At 27.3% G+C, this 27,998-nt stretch overlaps 1 protein-coding gene across 1 annotated transcript; it reads right to left on the bottom strand.

Moving 5' to 3' along the window:
• Nucleotides 1-802: 802 nt before the first annotated feature.
• On the bottom strand, nucleotides 803-27,998 carry LOC100200875 (chymotrypsin-like elastase family member 3B). Its single transcript, XM_065817626.1, has 4 exons — nucleotides 27,848-27,998; nucleotides 13,959-14,151; nucleotides 13,503-13,714; nucleotides 803-1,165 (listed from the first exon to the last, which is right to left on the bottom strand). Exons 1-4 carry the CDS (start codon nucleotides 27,900-27,902, stop codon nucleotides 831-833), a joined length of 795 nt encoding a protein of 264 aa, XP_065673698.1. The 5' UTR covers nucleotides 27,903-27,998; the 3' UTR covers nucleotides 803-830.

The following is a 27,998-nucleotide window of genomic DNA, read 5'->3' as shown; positions in this document are numbered from 1 at the left end:
CACTCTTTCAAATTTCTTCATAAATAAATTATAGCAAAGACTGCCGTATCATAAAAAGTAATAGACCGCGACTTTAGCCAAAATAAAATTATATTATACTGCTGTATATTTCTGCTGTATATTTCTTGTATATTATTGTAAAATTATATTATACTGCTGTATATTTCTGTGGTATCTACTAGTTATAAACATATATAAACAAAATAAAAAATTTATTTTTATCGCTAGTTATCTAATTAGCTTCTTTTTTTTTTTATAATTTATTATTTATATAATCTATTATAATATAAGTAGTTAATATTTTAGTTTTAAATTTTTTACATAGAAATTCATTATTAAACTAATGACTAATTTAGCACTCTAATCGTTTATTCTTTTTTTTTTTTCAATCCCATATATGACATAATGTGTCTTAAAGGACTTGCAATTGAAAGATTCGATAACATTCAATTAAACATACTTTTAGTTAAATCTACAGATTTAATTGTTTGGTCATTTTTATTGTTATGTATTAAGGTCATAGGACATTTGAAAAATAATGTAACTTGGTATATTTAATTGTATGCTTTGGTTATTTCTAGTTAATGCTGTACTATTTGAAAACTGTTGAAATAAATTGAAATGGTTGAGACTTTTAATGTCAATTAATGTTAGTTATGAATGAATCGTGCTAATGAAAATTGAATTAAGAACAAAAAAAACATTTCCACGTGAATGTTTATATTTAGGCTATAAAAACTATTTCAGATAAAGTTTATATTGAGGACCAAAAAACATTTCTATAGTAAATATGAAAAACAAATAGTTTTTAATTTAATCTTTTTTTAAAATTATTTTATAATTTCATCAATCCATGCTTTGAAGTAAGCAACATTGGCAAAAACAGTATAAGCTTTAACTGATTGGCAATCATCGGATCCATGACTAACTGCACCGTGTACTTCCCAAATTCCCTTTTTATAACAGACTAACGGACCACCACTGTCACCATGACAACCAGAAATTGGAGTACTTCCACCATCTCCAGCGCATATCATAGAGTTTGTTATTGGCCAAGGTAAGTGTCTTGAATTTAAGTTATGGCACTTACGTCTATCGACAACATTCATATTTCCTTGTTGAAGAAGATGTGTCATATGTCCAGGATACGCAACTTTTCCCCAACCTGAGCAAAAACATTATATTAAGTGAAACAAAGCATTTCTAAATAAATGTTTATTCGATGATTTATTTTTATTCAATTTTAATAATAAATTCACTTAAAACAACTTATTAAACTATTAAATAACGTGCCATAACCTTAATAAAAAACTGTAACTACAACCAAGGGTATTAAAACAAAACTTAAATAATTCCAAAATAAAATTACTGCCTGTAACTTTCACAATCGCATCTAGTTTATGATTAGTTTATGAATAATATCTAGTTTATGATGAATTTAACACTGCTGCTGCCGTTGCTCATTCGATAATCGCAATAAGATATTCTTAAATCTTTATTATCTATTTTATAATCTGTTAATATCTGCTTAATCAGTAATAAGATCTAACCAGAGATGTAGGTCTCAAGACCAAAGTCTTGGTCTCGAGGCGCCTCGAGACTTATATTTAACTTTCTTGGTTTTAGTATTAGTCTTGATGCCTAAAGTCTTGGTTTTAGTCTTGGTCTTAAGCCCAAATGTCTTAGTCTTAGTCTTGGTCTTTACTGTCTTGACTACATCTCTGGATCTAACCTTTATATTAAAAATAACCTTTATATTACATAATGAGAGTAATAATATGAACCTTTATGTTAAACAATAATTTGATGCAATCATAAATTCTGCAGTGTTAGACAAACCTCATGGTATTTTTAAATACGTAAGTAACTTTTAAAGTCAGGGAATTAATTTCATTTATTTTAATAACAACGCGATTCAAGTCCTTTGTCGATTGCATTTAAAGTTTATTAAGTTACAGCAGTGTTAAATTCATCATAAACTAGATATTAATCATAAACTAATCATAAACTAGATGCGATTGTGAAAGTTACAGGCAGTAATTTTATTTTGGAATGATTTAAGTAAATTAATCTGTGTTTTTTATTTTTAAGAACTTGAAGACAATGCTCTTTTCAAAGGTCAATCTTTTGATAAAGTTTGTGTTTATCTCAAAAACCCTCGCTTTTCACACGATCAACTCTATGTTGTATGTTCGAAAACAAGATCGTTTAATTTCTTTCTTTTTTAAATTAATGAACATTCATTACAAGGTATATCATTTAATAAATCTAAACAAACTATGTTAATTTTACAATTGTAATTATCTATAAACAATTTCTTTTTTACAAATAAACAACACGATTTTTAAAAATAATTAAACAAAACAAGTTTAGTTACTGGAAACCAGTTGTTGTTTCTAAAAGCCCAGTTGATGTTACTAAAAACCAAGTTGTTTCAGATTTTCTGATAAAGTTTAATTAATTTTGAAAATATCAATCACTAATAAAAATTACTGAAAACATGTTTGCTTTTATAATAAACCAGGCCATGACAGGCTGTAATCGGTTGTAAATGTACTTACATTTTTTGTCATAATGGGGTAATGTGTGGTTTATATTTTGTGTCTATTGTAATGTAATAAGTCAAAAATATGTGAGTAGGGGGAGAGCTTACAATAAATAAATTGTTTTACTAATAAAAAACTTATTACACCGGTTGATTGCTTTTATTGTATTCTTAATTACTTTATGTCGCTGCTTTTTTATGGTTGATTTTTTCTTAGTAGTATCTTCCCAATAAATAACTGTATTTGTATAGGTTGGTCGGCAACCTGGAAAATTCAGGGAAATTCTAAACTGTTAAAAATTTTGGAAAAAAATTTGCAAAAGTTATGGAAAATCAAGGAATTTAAATGGATTCAGTAACAAAATATATATATATATATATATATATATATATATATATATATATATATATATATATATATATATATATATATATATATATATATATATATATATATATATATATATATATATATATATATATATGTTTTTACTTTTTGTTAATATAACGCTTAATTATTCTGTTCCATTCTGATCTGTAAATAATGAGTTTACAGATCAGGATAAAAAAAGTAAAAAAAAACTACCTATTTTTGAAAACAATTAGGGTAGATTAGGTTAATATATGAGCACCTAAAGCAAAAATTAGAATATTTTCAAAAAATATTATGCTGGATCCAAAGTTTTTGCGGATAAATAACTTTTAGGGATTTCTTCTTATGATCCACTAAGATATTTGGGCACCCAAAATTTTTTCTTAAAAACACAGAGGTTTTAAAAAAGTCACAAAAATGCTCATTTTAACCAGACCACTTGGTAATATGAGCACTAATATGAGCAAACTAATCATTAAAAGATCAAATTTTAAGCCACTTTTTGTTGGAGCAATACTACTATATTTTCCGCAACTACAACATAAAAAATTATTTCGTTATTTTTTAAATTTTATTAACTTAAACCTTTGAACAATAAACCCTGAAAGTTCAAATTTTTTGAATTAAAATTACAGAAAAATATTAAGTATTGTTAAAATAATAACATTTTTTACTATGTTTTGTTTTTATTGAATAAGCAATTAAAACCACTGCTGTTTTAGAACTTTAAACTAGATATGTTTAATGAAAAATACTGGGTAATTTGAGCATGCTCATATTACACAAAAATAGCATCTTTAAATAAAGTCAAAAGAAAATGTTTCTTTGCATTGTTTTTCAAACAAAAATGGTTTGGATTTTTAGCTAACATATTTTTCTTTATGAAAAAATTAATTTCATTATTTTAGCATCAAATTTAAATTTGATGTTAAAATAGTTTCATTAAATTAACATCAAATTTATTTATGCGTGATGATATTAGTTTAACTACGCAATAAATTTAACAGCGTTTTAATTAGATGATAGCTGCTATAAATTCACGCTAATTGTACTGACTCCTGTTATCACCACATAAAGTCGATTCGAAAAATACAAAGCAACTTGAACTTCACTTCTTGCATCTAAAATCTTTAAGGTAATTCATATCACCAAGGTGCTCATATTACCCTAATCTACCCTAGTTTTAGATCTAATCGATTTACAAGCCTATATAAAAACTTTGCATTTGCAACAAGTGAAAATTTTGATTCGGTATGCAAAGAAAACACTACATGTCACAAAGAAAATGAAAACTTAAATATGTGGATTAAATCCACATGTTACAAAATAATGTTAAAATGTCTTTACTTAAAATAAAATACAAATACAATTATATATCAATAATTACAAAACACAATTATATGTTACAAATTTTTCATAATAGTATAATATACTTAGATTTGACGTGTAGAGCATTTTATTATAAAACTATATCTAATTGTTTTAGTATAATGTAAGGTCTTTTTGATATTGGCAAAGCAAACATAAAAGAAATAATTCGTCAGAGTATCAATATGCCTAGAAACAAACAGACTATAATGGAAGACCTTTCATTTATTGAGTATCAGAGGAATGAAAGAGTTCAGTTCATTAGTCACATTAGAGGTAAGAAGTTAGAAGCGGGGGTTGAAAAGAGAATCAAAAGATTTGCTAGGTATGAAGAAAACAGAAAGAGAATGGTTGCAGATGGTGCTTGTGAACACATGAATGAAAATGAAGAAGATATCACTGTATGCATTGAAGTTAATAAACTGCGTTTCAGCTTATTATGGCTTAGAAGTGAAATTCAGTTTCAAAAAAGCAAGCTTATGTTAAGAAGTTATTCATTTGTTGTATTAAATAGTTTATATCCTTATTAAGCTTTTTTAAAAAAACTTATTTATAGTTTATACTTTACATAGATTCTAAATATATGAGTTCAAAGCAGGGTGAAGACAGTTTTAATAAAGTCCATACACTTAAAGTGAAAAAGAAAAGCAAACACATGCAACTGCTATTATTGATTATAAAGTTATTATCAGAGATGGCCTTATAGCAGCAACAACACCTTTAAGTGTAAGAAAAGGAATCAGTTACAGAGATCAAACCATGTTTAGTGTCTGTAAAATGAACGACTTAGGAGTAGAAATAAAATTAAATAAAGAGACTGGGAGACAGATGCGCTATGAAGCTATAGCACATAAAGTTATTAAAATACGAGAAAACTATAGAGATGAATTAAAAGGTAAAAAACTTGTTCTCCATTTTGATAGTAAAGTAGTTAGCCATATTGAAAAAAAATTATAGCAGAAAGTCACCGTGACCGAATTGCTGTTTCTACTACTAGCCTAGAATTCGGGCGTAAAGATAATCTTCTTCTAGGAGTTAAACGAAGTAACACTGGAAAAGCACTTGATCAGGTTTTAGCTATAAAAAATCTGCTAGATTTTGCAGTTTGTAGTGACACAACTGCTACAAATTCAAGCAAATTGGATTAAACAACTATAATTGTTAACAAGAACTTTAAAAAAACCACTGCTTTGGTTAATGTGTAGACACCATATATTACGAACTGCACATTAAACATGTTTACAAAGCTATACCTGGGTTAAAAACAAAGCCCAAATAACAAACTTTATACCAGCTTTAAGAAGCGATGGGAAGAATTTTTGCCATTAATTTCTGCTCCTTATGTCTAAATATAGGTTTAAAAGATTTTTTGAGAAAATCACCATTCTTGGCTCAAGCATATACAGTTTACATTTTGAAGCAATGAGTTTTATAGAGTTTTCTTTGAATAACACAACTTTTCCGAGGGACGATTACAACATCTTGTAGAATATCTTTTTATTTTAATATTAAATCTGATAAATTAAAAGATTTCAAGATTTATCAACCCGACGCCTTTCATGCAGCTCGTTTTATAGGATATTCCATATATCACCTAGTTTTTGAAATTTCATCACCAGTAATTAATTATCTTCATGAACAATAGAAAGATAATGTTTCTAAAATGTGTTTTTAAATCGGATTTTTCCATACACCAAAGCTTTTGAAGTCTAGCCTTGCTAAGCATTCTGTTTTAAATGACTTGAGAGCGTTCAATAATAGACAAATTATACACAAAGAATGGAACTTAAAGGCAGGCAACGCACTGTTGAAGAGTATGCAAGTTCATTCTTGGTGCTTGCCATCTAAAAAAGTTATATAGTTTTAGCTGATTCACGTCTTACTTTGCAAACTAAATCAGACATTTTAAAAACTTTACTTCAGTATAAAGTACCTGAAATTGAACTTATAAACTTTAAAAATCGGTTGTTTTTCTTAATGATAACAGTCAATTAAAAGATTTGATTACAAAGGAAAGTCAGTCTAATTGTATAAAACTGGATTTAGTAAGTGAGATTAAGGTTTGGTTGTATACTATTCATACTAAAGGCAACTTAAAGGATCTTGAATCTTATAATAACTTTGTTTTTTTTTTTATCAAAAACATAAGTGTCACTATTGATTGTTTCGAAAGAAACATCGGAATAATCCAGCAATTGCTGGCTCATCTCAAAATAAAAAACAATGAAAAAATATTCGATTAGTAATTAGACAACATCGCAAATTAATATCTGCAAATATTTCCCAGAAAGAATTAAGCAATCTTTAATAAATATAAATTAAAATATTAAGAACTTGTATTTATGCAGTTGTTTTTATTTTATATATCATTGTTCTTGAAATTATAACGCAATAAACTGGTAAAAATATGTTATTGGCTCAAAACCCAAGTTTTACATCTTCATAGTCTTTTGAGCTAAAGTATTTTTTAGTTCACTTACTTCTAAGAAAACGTAGAACAGCTTTTCAGATCATGGTATTTTAAATTCCAAAAATTGTTGTCACCCTAATATGTATATATATATATATATATATATATATATATATATATATATATATATATATATATATATATATATATATATATATATATATATATATATATATATATATATATATATATATATATATTAGGGGTAGTCAGTTTGAGGAAATTTTCAAATCTAAAATGCCATACACTCTAGATTTAGGGCAAATATTGAAAAAATAACTCACAAAAAATTTGAGCTCAACAGGTCCTTACCCCCTAAGCACTTTCTTAGAAACAAAATTCTTAAAAACCATCAAAAACAGCAGATTTTGCAGGTCCAGGGGGAAAGTTAAATAAAAAAAATTTGAAATTTTTTTTCTGGGATTTTTTTTTTTACCTATATATTTTAGCAAAAATACATGGTATTGTAGTTTTTTTCAAAAAAGAATTTTTTTTTGAATTTAGATTTGAAAAAGTTATATACAATATTTGATAATAGTTTCATGTTTTTGAATAAGTTTCAAAATCAAAGAAATTCAGTTGTGTTTATGTTCATTATCACCATTTTTCTTCCTTTTGTAAAGTGAAGATAAGCTTTCTGCAAATTTACTTTTCGAAAGTTTGTTTGAATGTCTTCCAGGTGTTCTGAAAGCACAACGAGCTTTCTCATTAGTTAGCGATGTGTTCTGTTTAACTTCCTCATTATTGTATCTATGAATAAATTGCTGCATCATTCCAACAGATCTTTCTAAATGGTCATTTACTATAATTAAAGATTTGGCTTAATTCTGAAAGCTTTTAAAAACATATTAAGTAAACCAAAACTTAGGGGAAAGCGAAAGCCAATCTATCCTTTGTTTATCCTTTGTTCCTCTAATATTTATCCTTTGTTCCTCTAATCCAATTCTATCAAACATAAGATATGAAAATTCATCAACCAACAGAGCAAATGAAGATGTTCATTAATTTTGTTTCCCATTTCTGTTTTATCTTTGTTTTATATTGTACCATGCTGTAATTGACATTTTAAAAGTAAGAATTGCTTTTGCAAGATTTGCTTTCTCATCAAATGACATATTATCATCCAACAGAGCAAGAGGAATCATTGTTGAATCAAAATACCAACTATGTTTGTAAAAAGAGCTTAAAATTGCATCAACAGCATTTGGTTTGGCACAAAGTTTTTGGTACTGTTGCATTTGGTGTATTGCTTTTATATCAAGAAAGGGAGTTCTAATAACATCATTAGCCTGTTAATACCATTTGGCATAAAAACAAACTATAAATTCACTTATTAGCCTGATTTCTGTCGCAAAAGTTCAAAAACTCTTGCGCAGCTTTCTCAAGAATAGTTTCACTTACTATTTTCCAATCAAACTTTATCAGTTCTGTTTGATTGCAATTAAAATCAGGATTTTCAAAATTTGTTTTTAATTTTTTAAAAATGGGATTATCTGGTCCTGTAGAATGTTCATCTGAAACTGAATTACAAAAATGAACCATTCTTAATTCACATACATGATGTCTGCATGCAATAAGTAAAAGATATTTCCTTAAATTGTTGGATATTCTAATTAAAGAACCTTTCTTTAACCCAGTGTTACTTGCAGTAGTATCAAAACATATTCCTCCTACTTTGGATTCAAGGTTGCACTCCTTAAGAAGGTCCATTACACCATTGCATTGATCTTTACCAGAGGATGATGGTAAAGGAAGTACTCCAAGCAAATGTGTCTTACCTTCAATATTTACGAGTACAGCCAGTATATCAGTTTTAATTCTTCTTCCTTTGTTTAGTTCAATAAACGTTTTGTCATTAAAATGCACTTTGCATGAGTATGGGGTTTCATTCATTGCTTGTTGAACATCTTCTTTTGATACCATGCATATACTATGATTCGCATGTTTCATTTTTTTAGCTGCTGTAGACTGGCTACATTTGAAATCTGTCAGATCAGCTCCTGATTGAGTAGGAACTGCACCTGTAACTTTATGTAAAATACTTGGAGAAATATCACTGATTGTAGCTATAAGAGCTACCAGTAAAAACATCTATGGAAATTTCAGCAGTGACTTTTTGTTGTGAAGGTTTTTATTTTAAACCACTCTCCAGGATCAAAATCAGTATCACTCAAGGAATCCTCACTAGTATCTTTATTATTTTCAACATTAGTTGTACCCTCTAATTCTTTTTATTGTTGTTTCACTTGCTGCTTTCTCTTTCTGCTACTCTCCATTGTCTAAAAATGTAACAAAAAATTTACTACTTATTAATTTTAATTTAATTATACGAGAGATTGAAATAGTGAGTGAACATTGTTTTTTTTGTTCAGTTATTTTTATTTTAAACCGTCTTAAGTGGCATGTAAATTGTAAGTAAGTTGGCTAGAAAGCCAAGCAGTTTTTATTTTTTAGTTAAAACGAAATACACACTATTTTTCTGTACTTCTTATCTTTTAATCCAAGCATGAGTCTTCTTTCCCCTTCTTAGTCCTCCAGAAACTCCGAATCCTCAAGCTTTTCTGAATCAGATCTTTTTTCGTTATTTTGTTATTGTATTCCTAAGACCAGGAATGCCAGCCCAGAATAATTTGTTCAGGTAAACTTTAAAATCTTGCTGTTTTGCTAAATCTGCAGCGGATCCCCTTTTTTTATGCTATTTAAGTTTTGAATATTCATTGTCCAAATTTGAAAGATTTTTTACTAGACTTTGATCGTTTAGTATAAAAAATCCAGCTTTAATCCATGGCTCTTTTAATTTGGCCAAAATAAAATCACATTTACTTTTAATTGCACTTCTTTCAAAGTTTTTCTGTTTTAAAAATACCATGTATTTTTGCTAAAATATGTAGGTAAAAATAAACATCCCAGAAGAAAAAAATTTCAAATTTTTTTCATTTAACTTTCCCCCTGTACCTGCAAAATCGACTGTTTTTGATGGTTTTTGAGAATTTTGTTTCTAAAAAAGTGCTTAGGGGGTAAGGATAGAGTGGACCTGTTGAGCTCAAATTTTTTGGGAGTTGTTTTTTCAACATTTGCCCCATATCTAGTGTGTATGGCGATTTAGATTTAAAAATTTCCTCAAACTGACTACCCCTAATATGTATATATATATATATATATATATATATATATATATATATATATATATATATATATATATATATATATATATATATATATATATATATATATATATATATATATATATATATATATATATATATATATATATATATATATATATATATATATATATATATACGTATATATATATATATATATATATATATATATATATATATATATATATATATATATATATGTATATATAAATATATATATATATGTTTATATATATATATATATATATATATATATATATATATGTATATATAAATATATATATATATGTTTATATATATATATATATATATATATATATATATATATATATATATATATATATATATATATATATATAACCTTTAAAATGCTTATATAGGTATAACCTTTAAAATGCTTTATGTTCATATATTGCCTTTTTTAAGCAAAGAAACAAAACTTTTAGAAATAAAAAAAAATAGAATGAAAAGTTTTTATAGGTTACAAAAAAATGTATATTTTTATAAATGTCTTATTTCCATTGCGCTTTTCAATCAAATTTAGGCATTTTTTCCCTGGACTCCAACAGGTTTATTACAAACTTGCGACTTTTTTCGTAGCCATATCTATTTTTCTGACTACTTTGTGACTACTCTAACTATTCTTTCTACACTCTGACTATGACAAGGATACTTAATTTATTGTCATTGGCTTTTAAAATATCTTCATTTGAATAATCATTCAGTAAAGGTGGTGAATGAACTTTCTCAATGCCCCAGTTTATTAATTCACAGTAATCTTTGGCTCCAAGATTTAATGTTGTAGGAAGTTAAAAAAATCTATTTGATATATGTGGATTTGCTAGTATTCCTGGATTTAAGTATCCTTTGAATGGCTGTAGTTCTAACTTGTTTTCTTTCATAACTTATCATCGACAATAAAATAAATTTCTCCGGGTTAGAAAAGTATGAGTTTTGCTTCAAAACTTGCTTCATTACCTCCTTATATTTTACATCAATAACTGCATTTTTAATAAATTGAGAAAAATATAAAAATTTTGAGCGCCATTGATTGCCAAATATTTTGATTTGGAACCATCCTGTTGCATAGTTATTTTAACCAAGTTAATAAATTCTTTTGTTGGCTTTTCTGTAAAAATGTATAAGCGTAGAATACTATTTGCTCTTGTGAGCCACCAAGCATGATAAATGTTTCCGGGAGAATCGTTAGAGATTTTATTTGAAACATTTCCTAATTGAATAGATAAACAGACACTGTAAAGATAATTTTGATCTAAACTTAATTCACCAAAGATATTATTTGGAATTAAATGAAAAGAACCATTGATTTTTTTTGAAAGGAACTACTGCTAAATTAGTTAAGTCCTCTGTTATTTTTTTACCAATTTCTCCTTTAAATAATCCAGGGCTAGAAGTTTTTCCATCAATCAACTCAAATACATGTTTAAAGGGAGTTTTATTTAAATGTAGTTGACAAACGAGCCACTGCATTGGTCTATCGAGTTCTGTTTCAATTAATTTTTTCACCCCTCCAAATTTTCAGTTGCATCACATAAGAGAGCATTTAAAGAACTGCTGTTTCTAGTACTGAACTGAACTGTTGCTAGTTTCTGAACTGTTGCTAGAATCTGAACTGTTGCTAGTTTCAAATATTAAATAGAGAATTTCATTAGCAATGCAGCGAGAAGTTCTATTATCAGGCGTTAGATGATCTATATAGCTGCTGCTTGGTTCTCTAACAATTTTAATATGTTCTTCTTTAATTATCTCTTCAATTGTTATTGTATTTTCTTTTCTTTCATCAAAACCAATACATTGTAATTTTAAATTTTCGCCTTTTTATTCATTTACATTTTTTTGTTCATCACAAAGTCTTTCTCTTTGTACTTTTTTCCTATCAAGCATATTTGATTCATTTAGTATACCCATGTCTTTTAGAGCAGCATTGACAATAGCAGCAGTTGCTCTGCAAATGAAACGATATCGATCTGCTATGATTGCTAGTTCATTGTTATGAAACCTATTTTGATTACATTTTTTGAAGTCATATAGCTTATATTATATAGTCATATTGTTATGAAACCTACTTTGATTACATTTTTTGAAGTCATATAGCTTATATTATATAGTCATATTGTTATGAAACCTATTTTGATTACATTTTTTGAAGTCATATAGCTTATATTATATAGTCATATTGTTATGAAACCTATTTTGATTACATTTTTTGAAGTCATCAGATTCATATAGCTTGTCATACTCATTATTAGATTCATCTAATATGATTTTATCCTCACATTTATCTAATATGATTTTATCCTCACATTCATCTAATATGATATGATCCTCACAATCATCAAATATGATATTATCCTCACATTCATATAATATGATATTATCCTCACATTTATATAATATGATATTATCCTCACATTCATAAAAATTGTCATCGGTAATTTGTCTATCAATGCCTTTCTCAATAATTTTATGTGTATTTAACTGTTTTAGCCTTGATACAAATTTTTTTTTCTAGTTTCAGTTTTCTTTAAAGTAGATATGTAAGCACGATTTTTCTCTTTTTTCTCCTAAACCATAACAATTGCATGAACATATATCAAACATGATTTCAAAAGCTTTCAGTTTGTCATAAATATTAGCATTTCCTCTAAGTCTTGAAGTTTTATTTAAATTGGATGCTTTTTCCATTAATGTACATAATTTTGAGAATACTCCCTCTGTTTCGATTATTGGAAAACTAAATTTACGCCAATTATATTCTATTTCAGTGGTAACTAATCTGATACATTTATGAGCAGAACTTGATCCTTTGCTTTTAGCATCTTTATTTCCACAAACGTAATAGCAATGTTTCACAACATCTTTTTTTGTAGGAATCATTGCAGTTGGAAATATAAAACCTTGCCCAAATGTTAAGTTGTCAGTTTTACTGCGAGTATGAAATCTTGCCATGATCCAATGTATTGCTTTATATTAGTTATATTTTATTTTTAATTACTAAAAATAAAAAAGTAAACAAATATATACACAAACACTAAATATACTATGTATAGAGACTAAAATGCAACAAATAGAATAAACTAAAAAATTATATAGAAGCATAGCAAAACTTCTTATGCTGACATAATATCATATTTTGAAACTTTATCTAAGGCATGAAGTTTATAATTCTGAAATTGAAGTTTATAATTCTAAAATTGTAAAAAGAATGTATACCAAAATCAAAAAAAAAAAATTTTTTTAACAATTTTTTTGAGTGAAAAAACAAGGGTGTGTCGTGCAACCCCTAGGGATGTGTGTAAAAAAAATAATTTTGTCTACATATTTATTATACCAATTCAAAAACACCACATAGTGCTGCTTGTCAAAATTTAAACAAATGTATGGTTTTGACCTGCCCTTATAAATATATATATATATATATATATATATATATATATATATATATATATATATATATATATATATATATATATATATATATATATATATATATATATATATATATATATATATATATATATATATATATATATATGTATATATAAATAACAAGTTCATTACCAGCTATATAGCAAGAAGTTCCTGCTTGAGGTTCAGCGCTTGGTAAACAAGCTGTAGATACGTAATCATTAATTTTGAATGGTCTGGAAAGTTTAATTAGGGCAATATCGTTATTCGCGGTGCGTGGATTGTATGTTGGATGGATAAAATAATCTGCAGCTGGAATATCTTCTTCGGTTCCTTCTTGAATGTTTATGTTGTGTTCGCCTCCTCTATAATAAATGAAAATACTAGTTATGTAAAATATTTTTATTTGTATGAAATGTATTATGGACTTGGTAAAATAATATTATAATAACAATAATAATTGATATTTAAAAACTTAATGGGCAAAAAATATTTGCTGTGACAACAATAATGAAAAGAATGAAAATTAGCCTCAAATATCAGATTTAGCTGAGCCTAAAGTGTTACAAACACGGTGGTAGTGACTAAAAATAGCTTAAATTTAGTTACCGTAAAATATAATGCTGAGCGAGTGTCTTGTTTAAGCAATGAGCAGCAGTGAGTATCCAGTTTGGAGCAATAAGTGTTCCACCACAAATTGGTATGCTATTGGTTAGTATCAATATTTGCCATGGCCAAGAGCCATGTACTGCTGTTGTCCCAGCAATTACTTTGCCTCGTTGAAATTTAGACGTGCCACATCCTTTATATGCAAAATAAACATCATTTAACTAGATTGAACACTTTATAAAGAAAGAATCAGATTCAATGGTGAACATTTACTAACTAATATGTATTTCTATATGTGTATTGTATTTATGTGTATATATATATATATATATATATATATATATATATATATAAAATTTTTTTCAAAATTTTATTTTCAAATTTTAACTTTTTTCATAAGTTAGTTTTTTTATATTAAATTTTGAATTGCGCATTTGTTACTGTGGCAAGTTTAAAAAGAAGATTTGCCAAATCTCAAATATCCTGTGTTAATAAAGGCTTCTAGTTTAACATTTAAATAAGTAAATAGTTAAGGACTAATTTTGTTAAGCTAAAAGCTCATTTGGAAAAAAGGCACTTTTGAACTTATAACCAAACCAATTTTTTAATACAAATCAACAGGAAACTAAATTTAGTGCCGCCTAAGCAACAAGTAAAAGATTTTTAATTCGTTTACATTAGGGTTGTTTGCCGTAAACAAAAACTTACGAAAATTTCGCATTTTTATCTTCCGTATCTCAAGTTGCTATTGCGGAAGTTGTACTTGCGCAATTTAACCCTCCATAACGGATTATATGGAAAAAAATAATAATAATTCCGTAATAACCATTTACAAAAAAAAACTTGCAAAACAAAGCATTTCGAAACAATGATATATTATATAACTAGATGTCTGACATGGACCAGAAAATGAAGCTGCTTTTTGACCTTTTTACAAATGGCGGATTAAATTTGTAAAAAAATATTTTTAACTTTTCTTTTTTTAAATGAAGTATATATATTTTAAATTTAAATACTATTTATGTAAAAGTGTTAAGCAGAAATTATAATACTTGTAAAATAACAATTTATGATTCCTTAATTTATTTTTGGTTAAAAAGGGTTAAAGAATAGAAAAGTAAAACGACAGACGCTTTTGAAGCATTTTTATGAACTTAAATACTTTTTAACAAACGTAGTCATATAAAAACTTTTATAAGTATTTTATAATTATTAAAACGTGTTTTTGAATTAACTTTAATATATTGGGAACTTTAGTCTTGCATTTTTAACTTTTATTCCACACTTCGGTTTTAGCTTTTGCCCTTTTTAAAAATGACGGACTATTGTTATAAACAAAAAAAAAGAAACTTCATTTTTGTCTAATAAAATCTTGCTACTATTTTTTTACTGCTCTCCAAAACAGCTAGAGTTTTAAAACCTTCAGCAGTTGTATAGTCCCAATAACGTTGGGGCGTTGAAAATCAAAGCATTTTTAAGGGCGAACGTTCAAGGGGTAGCAAATGTCCTTCGCACCTTGCCACTCTGACTTTTTTTATTTGTTTATTATGGAAAACATTTTAAAAAAAATTATTGAAAAAGATGTCTTTAAAATTTTTAAATGTACTTATTGTTATTGAGGTAACAGAAGTGAAAGCGCGTATAGTTAATTATACGTGTTTAATTTATAAAACGAAATTAAATATATTTATTATGCCGCGTTTCGTAAGTTTTTTTCCGTATTGAACTGTTTCTTGCGAAACAGTTCAATGCGGAAAAAAAACTTACGAAACGCGGAAACGAAACTCTTTACGAAACGCGAAACGAAACTCTTTTGCACCAAGTGGTGCAAAAGAGTTTCGTTTCAAAAGAAATTTGTTTTTTTATCATTATATTAAAAAATAAAACCTTATAATGTTCATATGTTGCAATACTGAAAATAAAATTTTATTATAATCATTTTGGTATATAAAAATATTATTTCTTACAACCATATCCGTTCAGCAACAAAATTTGTTTATAGACTTCAAAACGTCGTTTAGCGAAAGAGCTCTATTCGGAAATGCGACTTCTGTTAGTGCTTTTTTCGTATGTAGCAAAATAGTTTTATTTCGTAATTTAACTTGCGAAAGGCTACATTTCGTAAATAGCATTTGCGAAATGAACATCGACTGCTTTTTTGTTTCGTAAAAGTCGGAACAAAAAAAAAATTCCTGGTTCTCAATATCCTTCGTACAAATTCGGAAAAATTTTATTTTTCCGAAATTGTACGAAATCTTCCGGTTAACAACTCTATTGTGTATATGCAGTTTACAAATTTAAATAATTTTTAAAATTAATTGATTTTGCAACTATAAAATCGTTGTTCTATTTAAACAAACTTCTTTTTAAACTGCTTTATACTTATTTTTAACTGTTTAGCAATATTTTTTAACTGTTTAGCAATATTTTTAACGGTTTAGCAGTGCAGAAACTTTCTTCGCAGCTTTTGAAGTAAACTAAAGTAACTTTGGATTAGAAATTATTGTTTACTACAGATTACTGTATAATAAAATATAATATAATAAAACTGTTTATAAAAACTTGGAGTTATATATTAACTCCAAGTTTATAAATCTTTGAGTTAATATATAACTGAAAGTTTTACTAAAATGCCAAAAGGTTTAAAAAAATGCCAAAAGGTTTAGGATAAAGGTTAATGGCAACCAACAAATTGTTTTCTTTTAAAATACAATTTAAACCTCTAAGACTTATTAGAGCTTGTTAGAAGCATGTGTTTGTTTAAAGGATATGAAATAACTATTTTATGACGTTTTTAAAGTCTACTCAAACGAGAACGTAAATTTATTTTAATATTATTATTTTGTGTGTGTGTGTGTGTGTGTGTGTGTGTGTGTGTGTGTGTGTGTGTGTGTGTGTGTGTGTGTGTGTGTGTGTGTGAGGTTGTTAAGGTACTCTAAGAAGTCCTTATGGTTTTTTATTTTTCTAAAAGAATGTTTAATCCTAAATCTTTTTTCCAAAAAAATAGGTGATATATGTACAATATATATAAATAGGTAATATATGTACTATGTATGAGGTTTTGCACGAGTTTTATCACTATTTTTTAGTTACTTACCATTAAATTATTTATTTTTTTTTAAACTTTGCTATGGTATTTTTTAAATGTGTTCTTGGGGTGGTGTTAATGTTAATTTTGTTAGAACAGGAATTCCTGGTCTAACAAAATTAACATTAACATTAAGTAAAATTTATTTCTATAACTCATATTTGACTTAAGTCAAATATGAGTTATAGAAATAAATTTTACTTAATAAATATAAAAATATTTAGATATAAATACAAAAAGCATCTCATGTGTTATTTCATGTGTCCTTGGTTTGTTATTTTTGAACTTTTTATCCTATACTCTAAAGTTCATAAACGTACTATGAATATTTCAAGCTAATAAATTACTTTAATTTTGGTATGCAGCATGTATATCTAATATATGGTGTGCAACGTGTCTTATATGTTGTGCTCATATTGTGTATTTGGTGTGCTTATATCTTACATGTTTATGCAATTTACCAAGTTTTCATAAATGTACCATATGATCCCGAGGGAATACTTAGTGAAAAGGTCTTATGAATATAAGTCTGTTAACTTAAGATAAACTACGTAGTTAAATTTTATGGTGTTCTGCGGTGTTCTCTCAAATGTTCTTGGAGTTTTGAACATGTATAATATTTATCCAATCGAACAAAAAATGCTAATCATACAATGCTGATTTTACAATCATTAGAACATTAAAAGTTAAGTATGAAATCCGTGCCATTTTTTTTTATTTGTTATGACAATGCATCGCAATTGCAAAGTTATGCTTTAGCATAACATTGCATAACATTGCAATGTTATGCTTTTCCGCCAAGCACTGTGACCGTAAGGTCTTCCTGGACCTTACAATTACAAAAACGTTTAATGTTAAAAAAAAAATATCTTAATATTTTTATGTTGAGTTAAATGCTTAAATACAAAAAGAAAATTAAGTTTTTAATTTTTTTGTTTGTTTCACGGAACATTTTTGTGAAACATACTTGTTTTGTAGAGTGTTGATCTGATTGATCAATAGTTTATTAAAAGAGTGTATTGAAAAAATCTCTACATTAAACAAGTGCGCTTTGCATTTTGTTTACCTTTTCTTCGAAAAAATTTTATTTTTAATTAAATCGCGAAAATATTAAATAAACGCTAAACTTAAGAATAGAATATTCAACTGAAAACAACAAGGAATGGTTAAAAATAAATACTAATTTTATAATTAATTGTAATGTTTAGTGTAAACCTATATAAATTAATGTTATATACTTAACAAAATTGCTCTCTTTTAAATGAAAAACATTAGATTTATGTGTTTGTGTGCATGTATTCTTCAGAGATAATTAGCATATAAAATATTTGAAGTATCATTGTTTTATATTGTAAACATAAAAAATAATATATGTCCACTATAATTTAAAGTCTACCAAATATTTAAAGGGTTTAATTTTACACAATTCAAAAGGTATCACTTATGAAAATTGTATTTAACTAAGAATTAACTTAAATTATGAAGTTTGCAACTTTATTGGATGTAGAAAACGAAATAAAGCAGTTCGTGGCAGCACGAATGAACTTCATACACATTTGCAAAGCCAAAGATGTGCTAATGAAAATAATGGATCTAAAATGCATGTAAAAAATATCATGAAAGGCACAACAAATATAAACCAAGTTGCATTATATTTCAATAATAGAACAGTTGAATCATTTTCTGCAATTGTTTTTCGCACTTTAAAATATTCATAAATCTCCAAATACGCTCAAAAGAAAACTTGTTATGGACTATGGAGAAAAAAAGAAATGACTCATGAATTACAATCTTTATGTGAAATATCCAAAACTTTTAGTTAATTTTTTAAAAATAATAGTCCTTCACTGTCTTATCTATGTAACTATGAAATTATGTTATATAACGTAAATTATTAGCCAATATCGTAGCTTCAGTTAATATTGTTGTTGTTGGTGACTTTAATGCTCATCACACTGAACTGATTGGTTTTAGTGACAGTTACTCTGCAGGTGTTAAAGCCCAAAAATGCTTGTTTCAATCTCTAACACAAATAATCAATAGTGAACTTTCCGTCTCGTTTTCCAGAAAATCTGAATCGTTTAATTCTCTACTCACTTTGGAAGCTCAGTTTCTCATTACATTCACTTAGGTTCTTCTGATTACGGTTTGATCTCTCTAAAACTTTAATCTCATTTTACTTCATCATCAAATACCCCCTGTAATAGTACCTCTTACAACTAACTTAAAGCTGACTAGGACTCTTTCCGTGATTTTCTCCGTAATGGCCCTTGGGCAGAAATCTTTCGTTTTTTCGCCAAAAAATGAGCTTTTTATGTAACTTCTTGTATTTAGGTTGACATGGAAACTTTTATTACTTCTCAACAATTTCAATTCAAGCCTCACTCTTCTCCATGGTTTTCTTCTCATTGTGCTGCTGCAATTTCCAATCGTAACTATTAATTTTGTATCCATTGCCAAAACAATTTTACAGAAACAGACGTCTGTTTCCTATTTCTATAAGCTATTATAAAAAAGCTTTGTCTAACGCCAAAATCCACTATTCTTTTGTCACAAAATCTCGTATTTTATCTCAAAAGTTAGGCTCCAGAGACTACTGGAGAATTTTTTACAGTGTCTATTATAAAGGCGAATCTGTTATTTTACCTTTTTTGTGATTCAAATTTTGTTACCTCTCCTAAAGACAAAGCTGAATTGTTTGCTAAGAACTTTTTGTCAATCTCATCTCAATATTCCACTAATCATATCCTACCCAATATAAGCCACAAATAGGTTGATATATTGCAGGTTTGCTTCTATATATAGTGCTTGTCACTTTCTTACTCCGAACTCTTTATCTCTATAAAATTCAATCTTTATAAACCTCAAATCCGTCCTTTTATGGTATACCGTTGCCATATCTGGAGTGGATCTTCAAATATTGCCCTTTTTTTTGACAAGGTGAAAAAATGCATTGTAAACATAGTTTGCCCTGCTTTTTCAGCTAACAGTCAATCATTTTCATATTGTCGTAATGTTGCTTCTCGTTCTCTATTCTATACTATACTATACAATGTGTCCCGTTCTAAACATCTAGCGTCTCTTGTGCCATCTACTAAAGTTCATTCTTGTATTACTCGTCATTCAATAAAGTCTCATCCTATCACTGTGACTGTTCCTAAGTGCTCCAAAAAGTTTTATTTACCTTGTTTTTTTCCTCGAATATTTGTTCTTTAGAGTTTGCTCCCATTACTTTGTTTTTCTGATTCATATAACTTGCAATCTTTTAAGCCGTCTGTTAATCCTTATCTTGCTTTATGAACTTCATCTTTTCTATTGCAGTAACTTCCATCTCTAATAGTGGTTGTTTGCAGTCTTGTTGGAATTGAATATTTAAAAAAAAATGTGTTTTAAACTTTAGAGCACAAATCAGATTTGTTTATCGTGATTTAAAGGAGTAAAACGATTAGGACAAATTTTACAGGTTTGACATCAATTATGCATAGTACACAGCCTTCAACTAGCCGTACTTAAAGTTTTATACAAAAAATATAGTTGTACTAAGGGTAAGAAAATATAGTCCCAGTAAAAAAAGACGTCTTGCCGTTGTTGTAATTTAGTTGGATTTTGGTCGCGACGCGAGTTAACTAAATTCCAACGATGTCCCAATGTCGGCATAACGGTGTTATTCTAACGTTTGTCTATCAACGTTGCAAAAATGTTATCAGCTAACGTTTGAATGTTATCATTAAAACAACGTTGGAAAAACATTGGTTGTTTAACATTAAACCAACGATAGTCTGATTAACGTTAGAACGACTTTGGAACAACGTTGCTTTTTTTACAGTTTTTTTTTTTTTTATAGTGTTTTTTTTTATAGTGCTTTTAGTAACTACATTTATTAAGCAAAAGTTTAATTTACAAGGTAATACTTAAAGTAAAGATAATAATTTGCTTTTTTACATAATAGATGTTTGTATTACACATAGTTATATAATTTAGTTGATCTTAAATTTTTCATTTTTTGGTAAGTTAACTAATATAACATGTAACAGTTTAAAGTAAAGCAGTTTAGCGGTTTAAAATAATTTTATTTTTTTGCTTGATATTAATAGAAATATTAATTAAAATAATAAAATAAAAAAACATTGCTGCCCCATGCCAAAACCTCAGTCGATGTAGCAGCACTCTCTTGTAGCAGTAGGTTATAAGATAGTTGATGTATGTACTGAAGGCAATAAATATTCCTACGTTTATATTAAAAACTCACCACTTTGACCAAGTCTCCATACTAGAGAGCGCAACAAGCAAAAAAATAAAATTGTTTTAAACCACTTAACTGTGGCATTTATGAGTTTACTATTAAATTTTATTTCTTAAATTCTAAAAAAAAAAAAAACTTCTGGTGCCCTAAAATTGAATTTACTGATAAAACCTTTAAGACATGCTCTTCCTACAATAATATAACTGATACTGACTCTCACAATTTTGAGTCTTAAATCACGAAAAAGGGTAAAAAAAAAATTTTTTGCGTTTTCGTATTAGGTTATTTTTATTTATTTTTTATTGTTATTCACTTTCACATTACTATCAAGGAAGTGGTATGGATCGAACTCCGAACTTCTCACTTAAGAAGCAAGAGTTAAAACAAAGAGCCAGTTTTGACTTCTTTAATTATAATAGAAAGTAACTTTAAATTTTTATTTTTTAATGTTAATTTATCTAATCTAGGCTGTGAAGGCTACTACAGTCGAGAAGGCTTCTTTTTTTTAATTGTAGTTACAACCTTCTCTTAACTCTATATCTCTGAAACACAAAAATATTTTAATATAATTCCAGTTAAAAAACATTTTTCTATAGTTTTTGTATATGATATGATATAGTTTTTGATGCGTGATATGATATAAGTTTTAAATGTGAAATGCGACACGAAAACAATATATATATATATATATATATATATATATATATATATATATATATATATATATATATATATATATATATATATACATATATATAACATAAAGAAATACAGTTTATCTCAATACTAATAATTTTACTAAACAAGAAATTTTTGCTGGTTTATGGATACCAGTATCATCAGTTTGTAAAATATTACAATAACTTTAAACCGTTACAGTTTATAAAAAATTGTTACTTGTGACGTTAATTTTTCCAAGTCAAAAATTTTATCAAGTCAAGAAAAATTTTCAAGTCAAAAAGTGTTGATTGTGACCTCAGCGATCAAACTCCACCTCTAGGCAAGTGTCGCGACATCGGTTAGGAAGGAGGTGTAAACTTCCATTTAAATGCTCACCCATGGTGCTCTGTGAGGACTTCTAGGGGCACCTAAAATAAATTAATTTTTCTTTCAAACTTTTTATTATTTTTTTTTAACGTTCTTGTTTTCTCCTAAATAATATCTTCTTTGCAAAAGGTTTTGCTCCTCTGATGTTGATGCATCCGCATATTTACCTGCATTTTTATTTAATTTATGTAAACTTTGGAGCAGTTGCATTTTATTATATAAGTTCCAGGCTGGCTGTTACTTGGTAGTTTTGATTTATTTTTTGATGATAATCAAGATCTTAATTTTGGGTTTAATTTAAATACTACTCTGTATCATGCTTTTCGGAATATTTTTTGAAGTTTAAGTGAAAGGCCTGGTACCCATTGTAAAGACACTACAGGAAGATTATTGTATTCTGATGGAATTGTATTTTTATTTTGTCATTTTTGATGAAATTGGTGTGTAATATTCCTTAATAGCTTTTCATCGTACCCATTTTCAATAAACATGTCAATTAAAAAATTTATTTCGTTTTGCAAATGATTTTTACTAAAGACGGAGTAAGCACTTTGAAATGGAGTAAGGAGATGGAGTAAGCGCTCTGAGATGGAGTAAGGAGACGGAGTAAGCTCTGTGAGATGGAGAAAGGAGACGGAGTGGAGCTCTGTGGAGGAAACTTTAAAATACAGCTGTTAAAATATTCTGATTTGAATGCGGTTTATTTTGAATGTTTGTGATTGCCTCTTAGAATGGGTAACCAAGGTTTTGCACAAAAGTTGGCACTTTATTTTAATATGTTTAATATGGTTTATAGAGCAAAAGTCAATTTTATTTTTGTTATTATGTTATAAATTATGTTATTATGTTATTATAAATAAATTATTATAAATAAATAAATTATGTTATTTTTGTAATATCAAATAATTTACAATCATATTATTAAAATGATTGTAAATTATTTACTGTTACAACTTATGTCTATTTATCATTATTATTATTATTTTGGGGCTTTTTTGTTCAAACTTATGTCAAATAAGGATGCTTTGCAAAAAATTGCGATCATCGCAATTTTTTGCAAAGCATCCTTATTTGACATAAGTTTAAACATATAAATGTTTATAGTTTGCTCCATGTCTGAAAGTTAGCTATCGCAAAGACCAAAAAATGCTGGTGCCACCCCTGTATATATTTGTATTAGTTGTTATAAATATATATAAGTTTGTATATTTGTGCTTACAGATAAACAAGTATAAATTTATAATGACATCAAAATCAACTATATGGTGAAAGGCTAATTCTTTGGTTACCAGTTTAATAGAAAACAATAATTATGGTGTTTTTGAGTTATATATTTTGGCCAAATCACAATAATTTTGATGTTTTTGAAAGTGATTCTATATTATCTTTAACTAAACACTCTTCCAAAAGTGCTGACTTTAGTAATTCCTTTTCACTCTGATAATTGTCCTGATTTAATGCTTGACCTTTTTAGTGGCCAGTTGACATTTGGTTGTAAATTTATCATTTCAATTTTCAATTGCTTGTCTTAATGCGGCAACATAGGCATAGGAAATTAATGTTACTAAAAACACCTAATGATGTGAATATTAAAAAAATATTGCTTCAACATTGGTTTTGACATCTAGCTATTGATATTAAAAATATGCTTCATGATGGTGACGTGTGTATTAACAATGACAGTCATTTAATTGTAAATGTATAAGATCTCCCTTTTTTAAATCTAGCAATCCACAGCTTTAGTCTTTACTTTGCTTGTTTATTTCTAAACCTGTGGTTCTTGTTTTTGTTTTTTTGTGGCAAACTAAAATCTAAATCTTTTAAGGAATTTCTCAAAGAGTTTTTGGAAAGCTCCAAATGCTTTCAGAAAACGGTCTTGTTTGCAAAAAGTATTATTTGAAGTATAATAATGCTAAAACATTAACATAAGATACTTACTTGCGAGGGAAACATAAAATGTATAAAAAGAAAGAGTTGTTTTCAAACAGGCCAATTTTTTCTTACTTTTAGACACTTCATAATCTTGATAATTCATCTTAGCAAACTCACAGTTTGTTACGATGAGTTATAAAGGTCAAAAAGTTTTAAAAGTTTTAAAATTTTATTTTCATTTGTCATATGTTCAAATAATTCATATTTCTCAAAAATCAAATGACTTATCTGGTAAAAAACCATCTGATTTTGTCAGACAGTCTAGATCACTTATAGAGTTTCAAAGATAAAATTGCTACACAGTAAATTTCTTTTGCATACTTTGTATACCTAGGTACTGAAGATACAAACCGAATTAACAGAATGAATGCATTGTTTATGCATTGATGCTGTTGAATTGGTTTGGATGGCTAAAGTATTGAGGCTGTGGATTATTATAGTCCGACATTTACAACATACTATGATTCATAACATAATCTGACTTATTTGTTATAAATTCTTGAATGACAGCTTCTTGATATGTCTGTCTTTTCATTTAAAAATTCTTGAGTCTGAAAATATTGGTTTTTGGTCAAGCGTTTAAGTGAAAAATAAGTAATTCAGATTCGGAAAAAAACACCTAACAAAGTAATCAATGGTGTTAAAGAGAACGAAGTCTAGCGTCATATGTAGAAATGAAGGATGTGTTGTTTTTCGAGATAAAAAAGAAACAAAGCAAATACTCTGATGTTCTGTATTATTTCTGAAATCCACAGCAATAGCTAAACGCCAGTGATTATAGTTCATTTAATAACACTGTAAAGAGGTCTATTTCAAAGCTTATTATTTAACTTGCACGGCGATTTGAACAAAATGAAGACAATCTCGTCGTAGTTAACCAAGAAACTGATAAAAAAAACAGTATTGAAATTGACTGTTACGTTGTAATGACATAATTACAAAAAAAATCTTATTATTGAAAAACAAAGGGCATTATATTATTAATACAAAATTTGCAAGAATTCCTTAAACTCTTGACATTACTAAAAATTCATTTAATAGTCTTGCCGCAAAAATAAAAAAAATTTACAATGATTTGATAAACAAGTTTCTAGAGGAAAGCATCTTTACCAAGTTTATCTAGCTTTATTAACAACAAAATCAACAAGTGTTGAATTAGAACGGGTTTGCTCTACTTCTAGCATAATTTGTACCAAAATAAAATCTAGTTTGAATGATAAATCACTAGATATTATATATATTTTTAAATCGTATTTTGTTAACTTCGTAAAATAATTGACAATAGCAAAAAAAATCTGCTTCTTTTAAATTTGTTTTTAATACCGGTATGGCACAGGTATTACCGGTATAGAAAAGAAATAGTTGCGGTATAGGACCACATTACTAATGAAAAAAGAGACAATAATATGGGTTTAAGAGAGAGAGTTTTGAGAAGAAACTGAGGAAATCTTATATGTTTAAATTTAAAAAAGATTTTGATCAAACACATTGGCACATAGGACCATTATGTTTACCGGTAAAAAGAGAATCCAGTAGTCTTTTTTTTCACAACTTCTTTAACAACAGAATTTGAAGTAAATGGAACTCGTAAGATATTATATTTGTTTTTAAATCGTACTTTGTTAACTTCGTAAAATAATTGAAAATAGCAAAAAAATTCTGCTTTTTTTAAATTTGTTTTTAATACCAGTATGGCACCGGTATTACCGGTATAGGAAAGAAGTAGTTGCGGTATAGGAAATTATATTTTATATATATTATTATATTATATATATAAATATATATATATATATATATATATATATATATATATATATATATTATATATATATATATATATATATATATATATATATATATATATATATATATATATATATATATATGTATGTATAGATCTGTAGTTTGTTGTCTTTGGGAAGAGCGGAAGGAAAAAAGTGATTCTTACGCCAACACTTACGTCACTTTAAATTACTTTTGACTTTCGTCCAACATTTGCGTGTTGGACGAAAGTAAAAACCATTAATTTAATTGCAAATAAATCGTTTTTAAAAAAACCCACAAAAACGCAAATTTAATTGACCAGAATGTTTTAAAAACATTCTGAATGTTTTTAACAATATAAACAATGTTTTAATTTTTATTTTTTTTAATAAAATGTTTTTATTTTTAATTTTTTAAATAAAATGTTTTTATTTTTTTTTACTGTAAATCATGCGCGGAGTGTTGCTACATCGACTATCTTATAGCGTGACTCGCAAGGGAGTGCTGCTTCATCGACTGACAAATAGCCTGACTCGCAAGGGAGTGCTGCTACATCGACTGACAAATAGCATGACCCGCAAGGGAGTACTGCTACATCTACTATCTTTTAGCCTGACCTGTGTTACCACACAATAACCATATTACTAATGAAAAAAGAGACAATATAGGTTTAAATAAAAAAAAATAATTCCGGTCATGCATTTAAATTTTACTTTTTGTCAACAAAATATGGAAAAAACTTTCGGACAACATCTACGGGTTGTATATATATATATATATATATATATATATATATATATATATATATATATATATATATATATATATATATATATATATATATATATATATGTATATATATATATATATATATATATATATATATATATATATATATATATATATATATATATATATATATAGGAAATTATATTATAATATTACCGGTATAGGAAAGAAGTAGTAATATGCTTATTGCGTGTTACCACACAATAACCATATTACTAATGAAAAAAGAGACAATATAGGTTTAAAATAAGGAGTTTTGAGAAGAAACTGAGGAAATCTCATATGTTTAAATTTATAAAAGATTTTGATCAAACACATTGGCACATAGGACCATTATGTTTACCGGTAAAAAGAGAATCCAGTAGTCTTTTTTTCACAACTTCTTTAACAACAGAATTTGAAGCAAATGGAACTCGCGAGATAAAAATAGTCATTACACCTAGTTATTTATAACTGATCAAAATTAGAAAGCCTTATTGCGTTTTAAAATACTAATAAAACTAATTTCTTGAGTACTGGAGTTTATTCAAAGGTTTAGTATTTGAGTTGGCACTCAGAGCCGTCCTTTGATAGGGTTGCCAGAGGTCCGGCCTTTACAGAGTAGAATACAGCGCCAAACCAGTAAAAGTATTAATTTTTTTACTGTGTTCTCTTTCGTAACAACCGAACATCTGGCAACCCTATCCTTAGAGGTGTTCAAAACCTTGTTCAAACTTTAGTCGGCAAGTTTGGAATTTGGAAAATTTTTAATGGCGAGGATTTTTTATTTCTTTTGGTTGTTTAGTCGGCAAAACAACTGGCTATTGACACATTTTATTCGTTTACTAATATCATTTTAACATTGTTAGCACAATGTTGATAAAAACCAAAAACTTTTTGTTAAATTTACATTTGTATTTTCTACTTATATTTGTATTTTTTACTTACATTTGTATTTTTTACTTACATTTGTATTTTTTACTTACATTACCATTTTTCAAAAAAAATTTTATGTTTTCTAAATTTGTTCTTGTAAATAGTAAATACCTGACGCTGTAGATATTATTCCAAACGAAAAAATCAAACTCAAAATCATTATCATAAAAAAACAAACGTGAAACGATTTCGTGGTAAAGCTTTATTTCAAGCTATTTGTACGCGTTTGTTTACACGTATAAGTGCGTTGTGGTGAAAGTTG

This window comes from Hydra vulgaris, chromosome 14 (assembly GCF_038396675.1).
Source record: "Hydra vulgaris chromosome 14, alternate assembly HydraT2T_AEP".
Lineage (NCBI taxonomy): Eukaryota > Metazoa > Cnidaria > Hydrozoa > Anthoathecata > Hydridae > Hydra > Hydra vulgaris.
The sequence above is the reverse complement of the archived record's forward strand: the minus strand, read 5'-3'. Positions and strand labels throughout refer to the sequence as shown.

Bases quoted from the DNA above. Each gene is read 5' to 3' on its own strand.
- LOC100200875 (XM_065817626.1), bottom strand. From the start codon at position 27,902: ATGATAATGATTTTGAGTTTGATTTTTTCGTTTGGAATAATATCTACA. The intron at 14,152-27,847 runs GTATTTACTATT...TTGCATATAAAG, and splicing joins AATAATATCTACAGCGTCAG to GATGTGGCACGTCTAAATTT. The intron at 13,715-13,958 runs GTAACTAAATTT...CATTTATTATAG, and splicing joins GCTCAGCATTATATTTTACG to AGGAGGCGAACACAACATAA.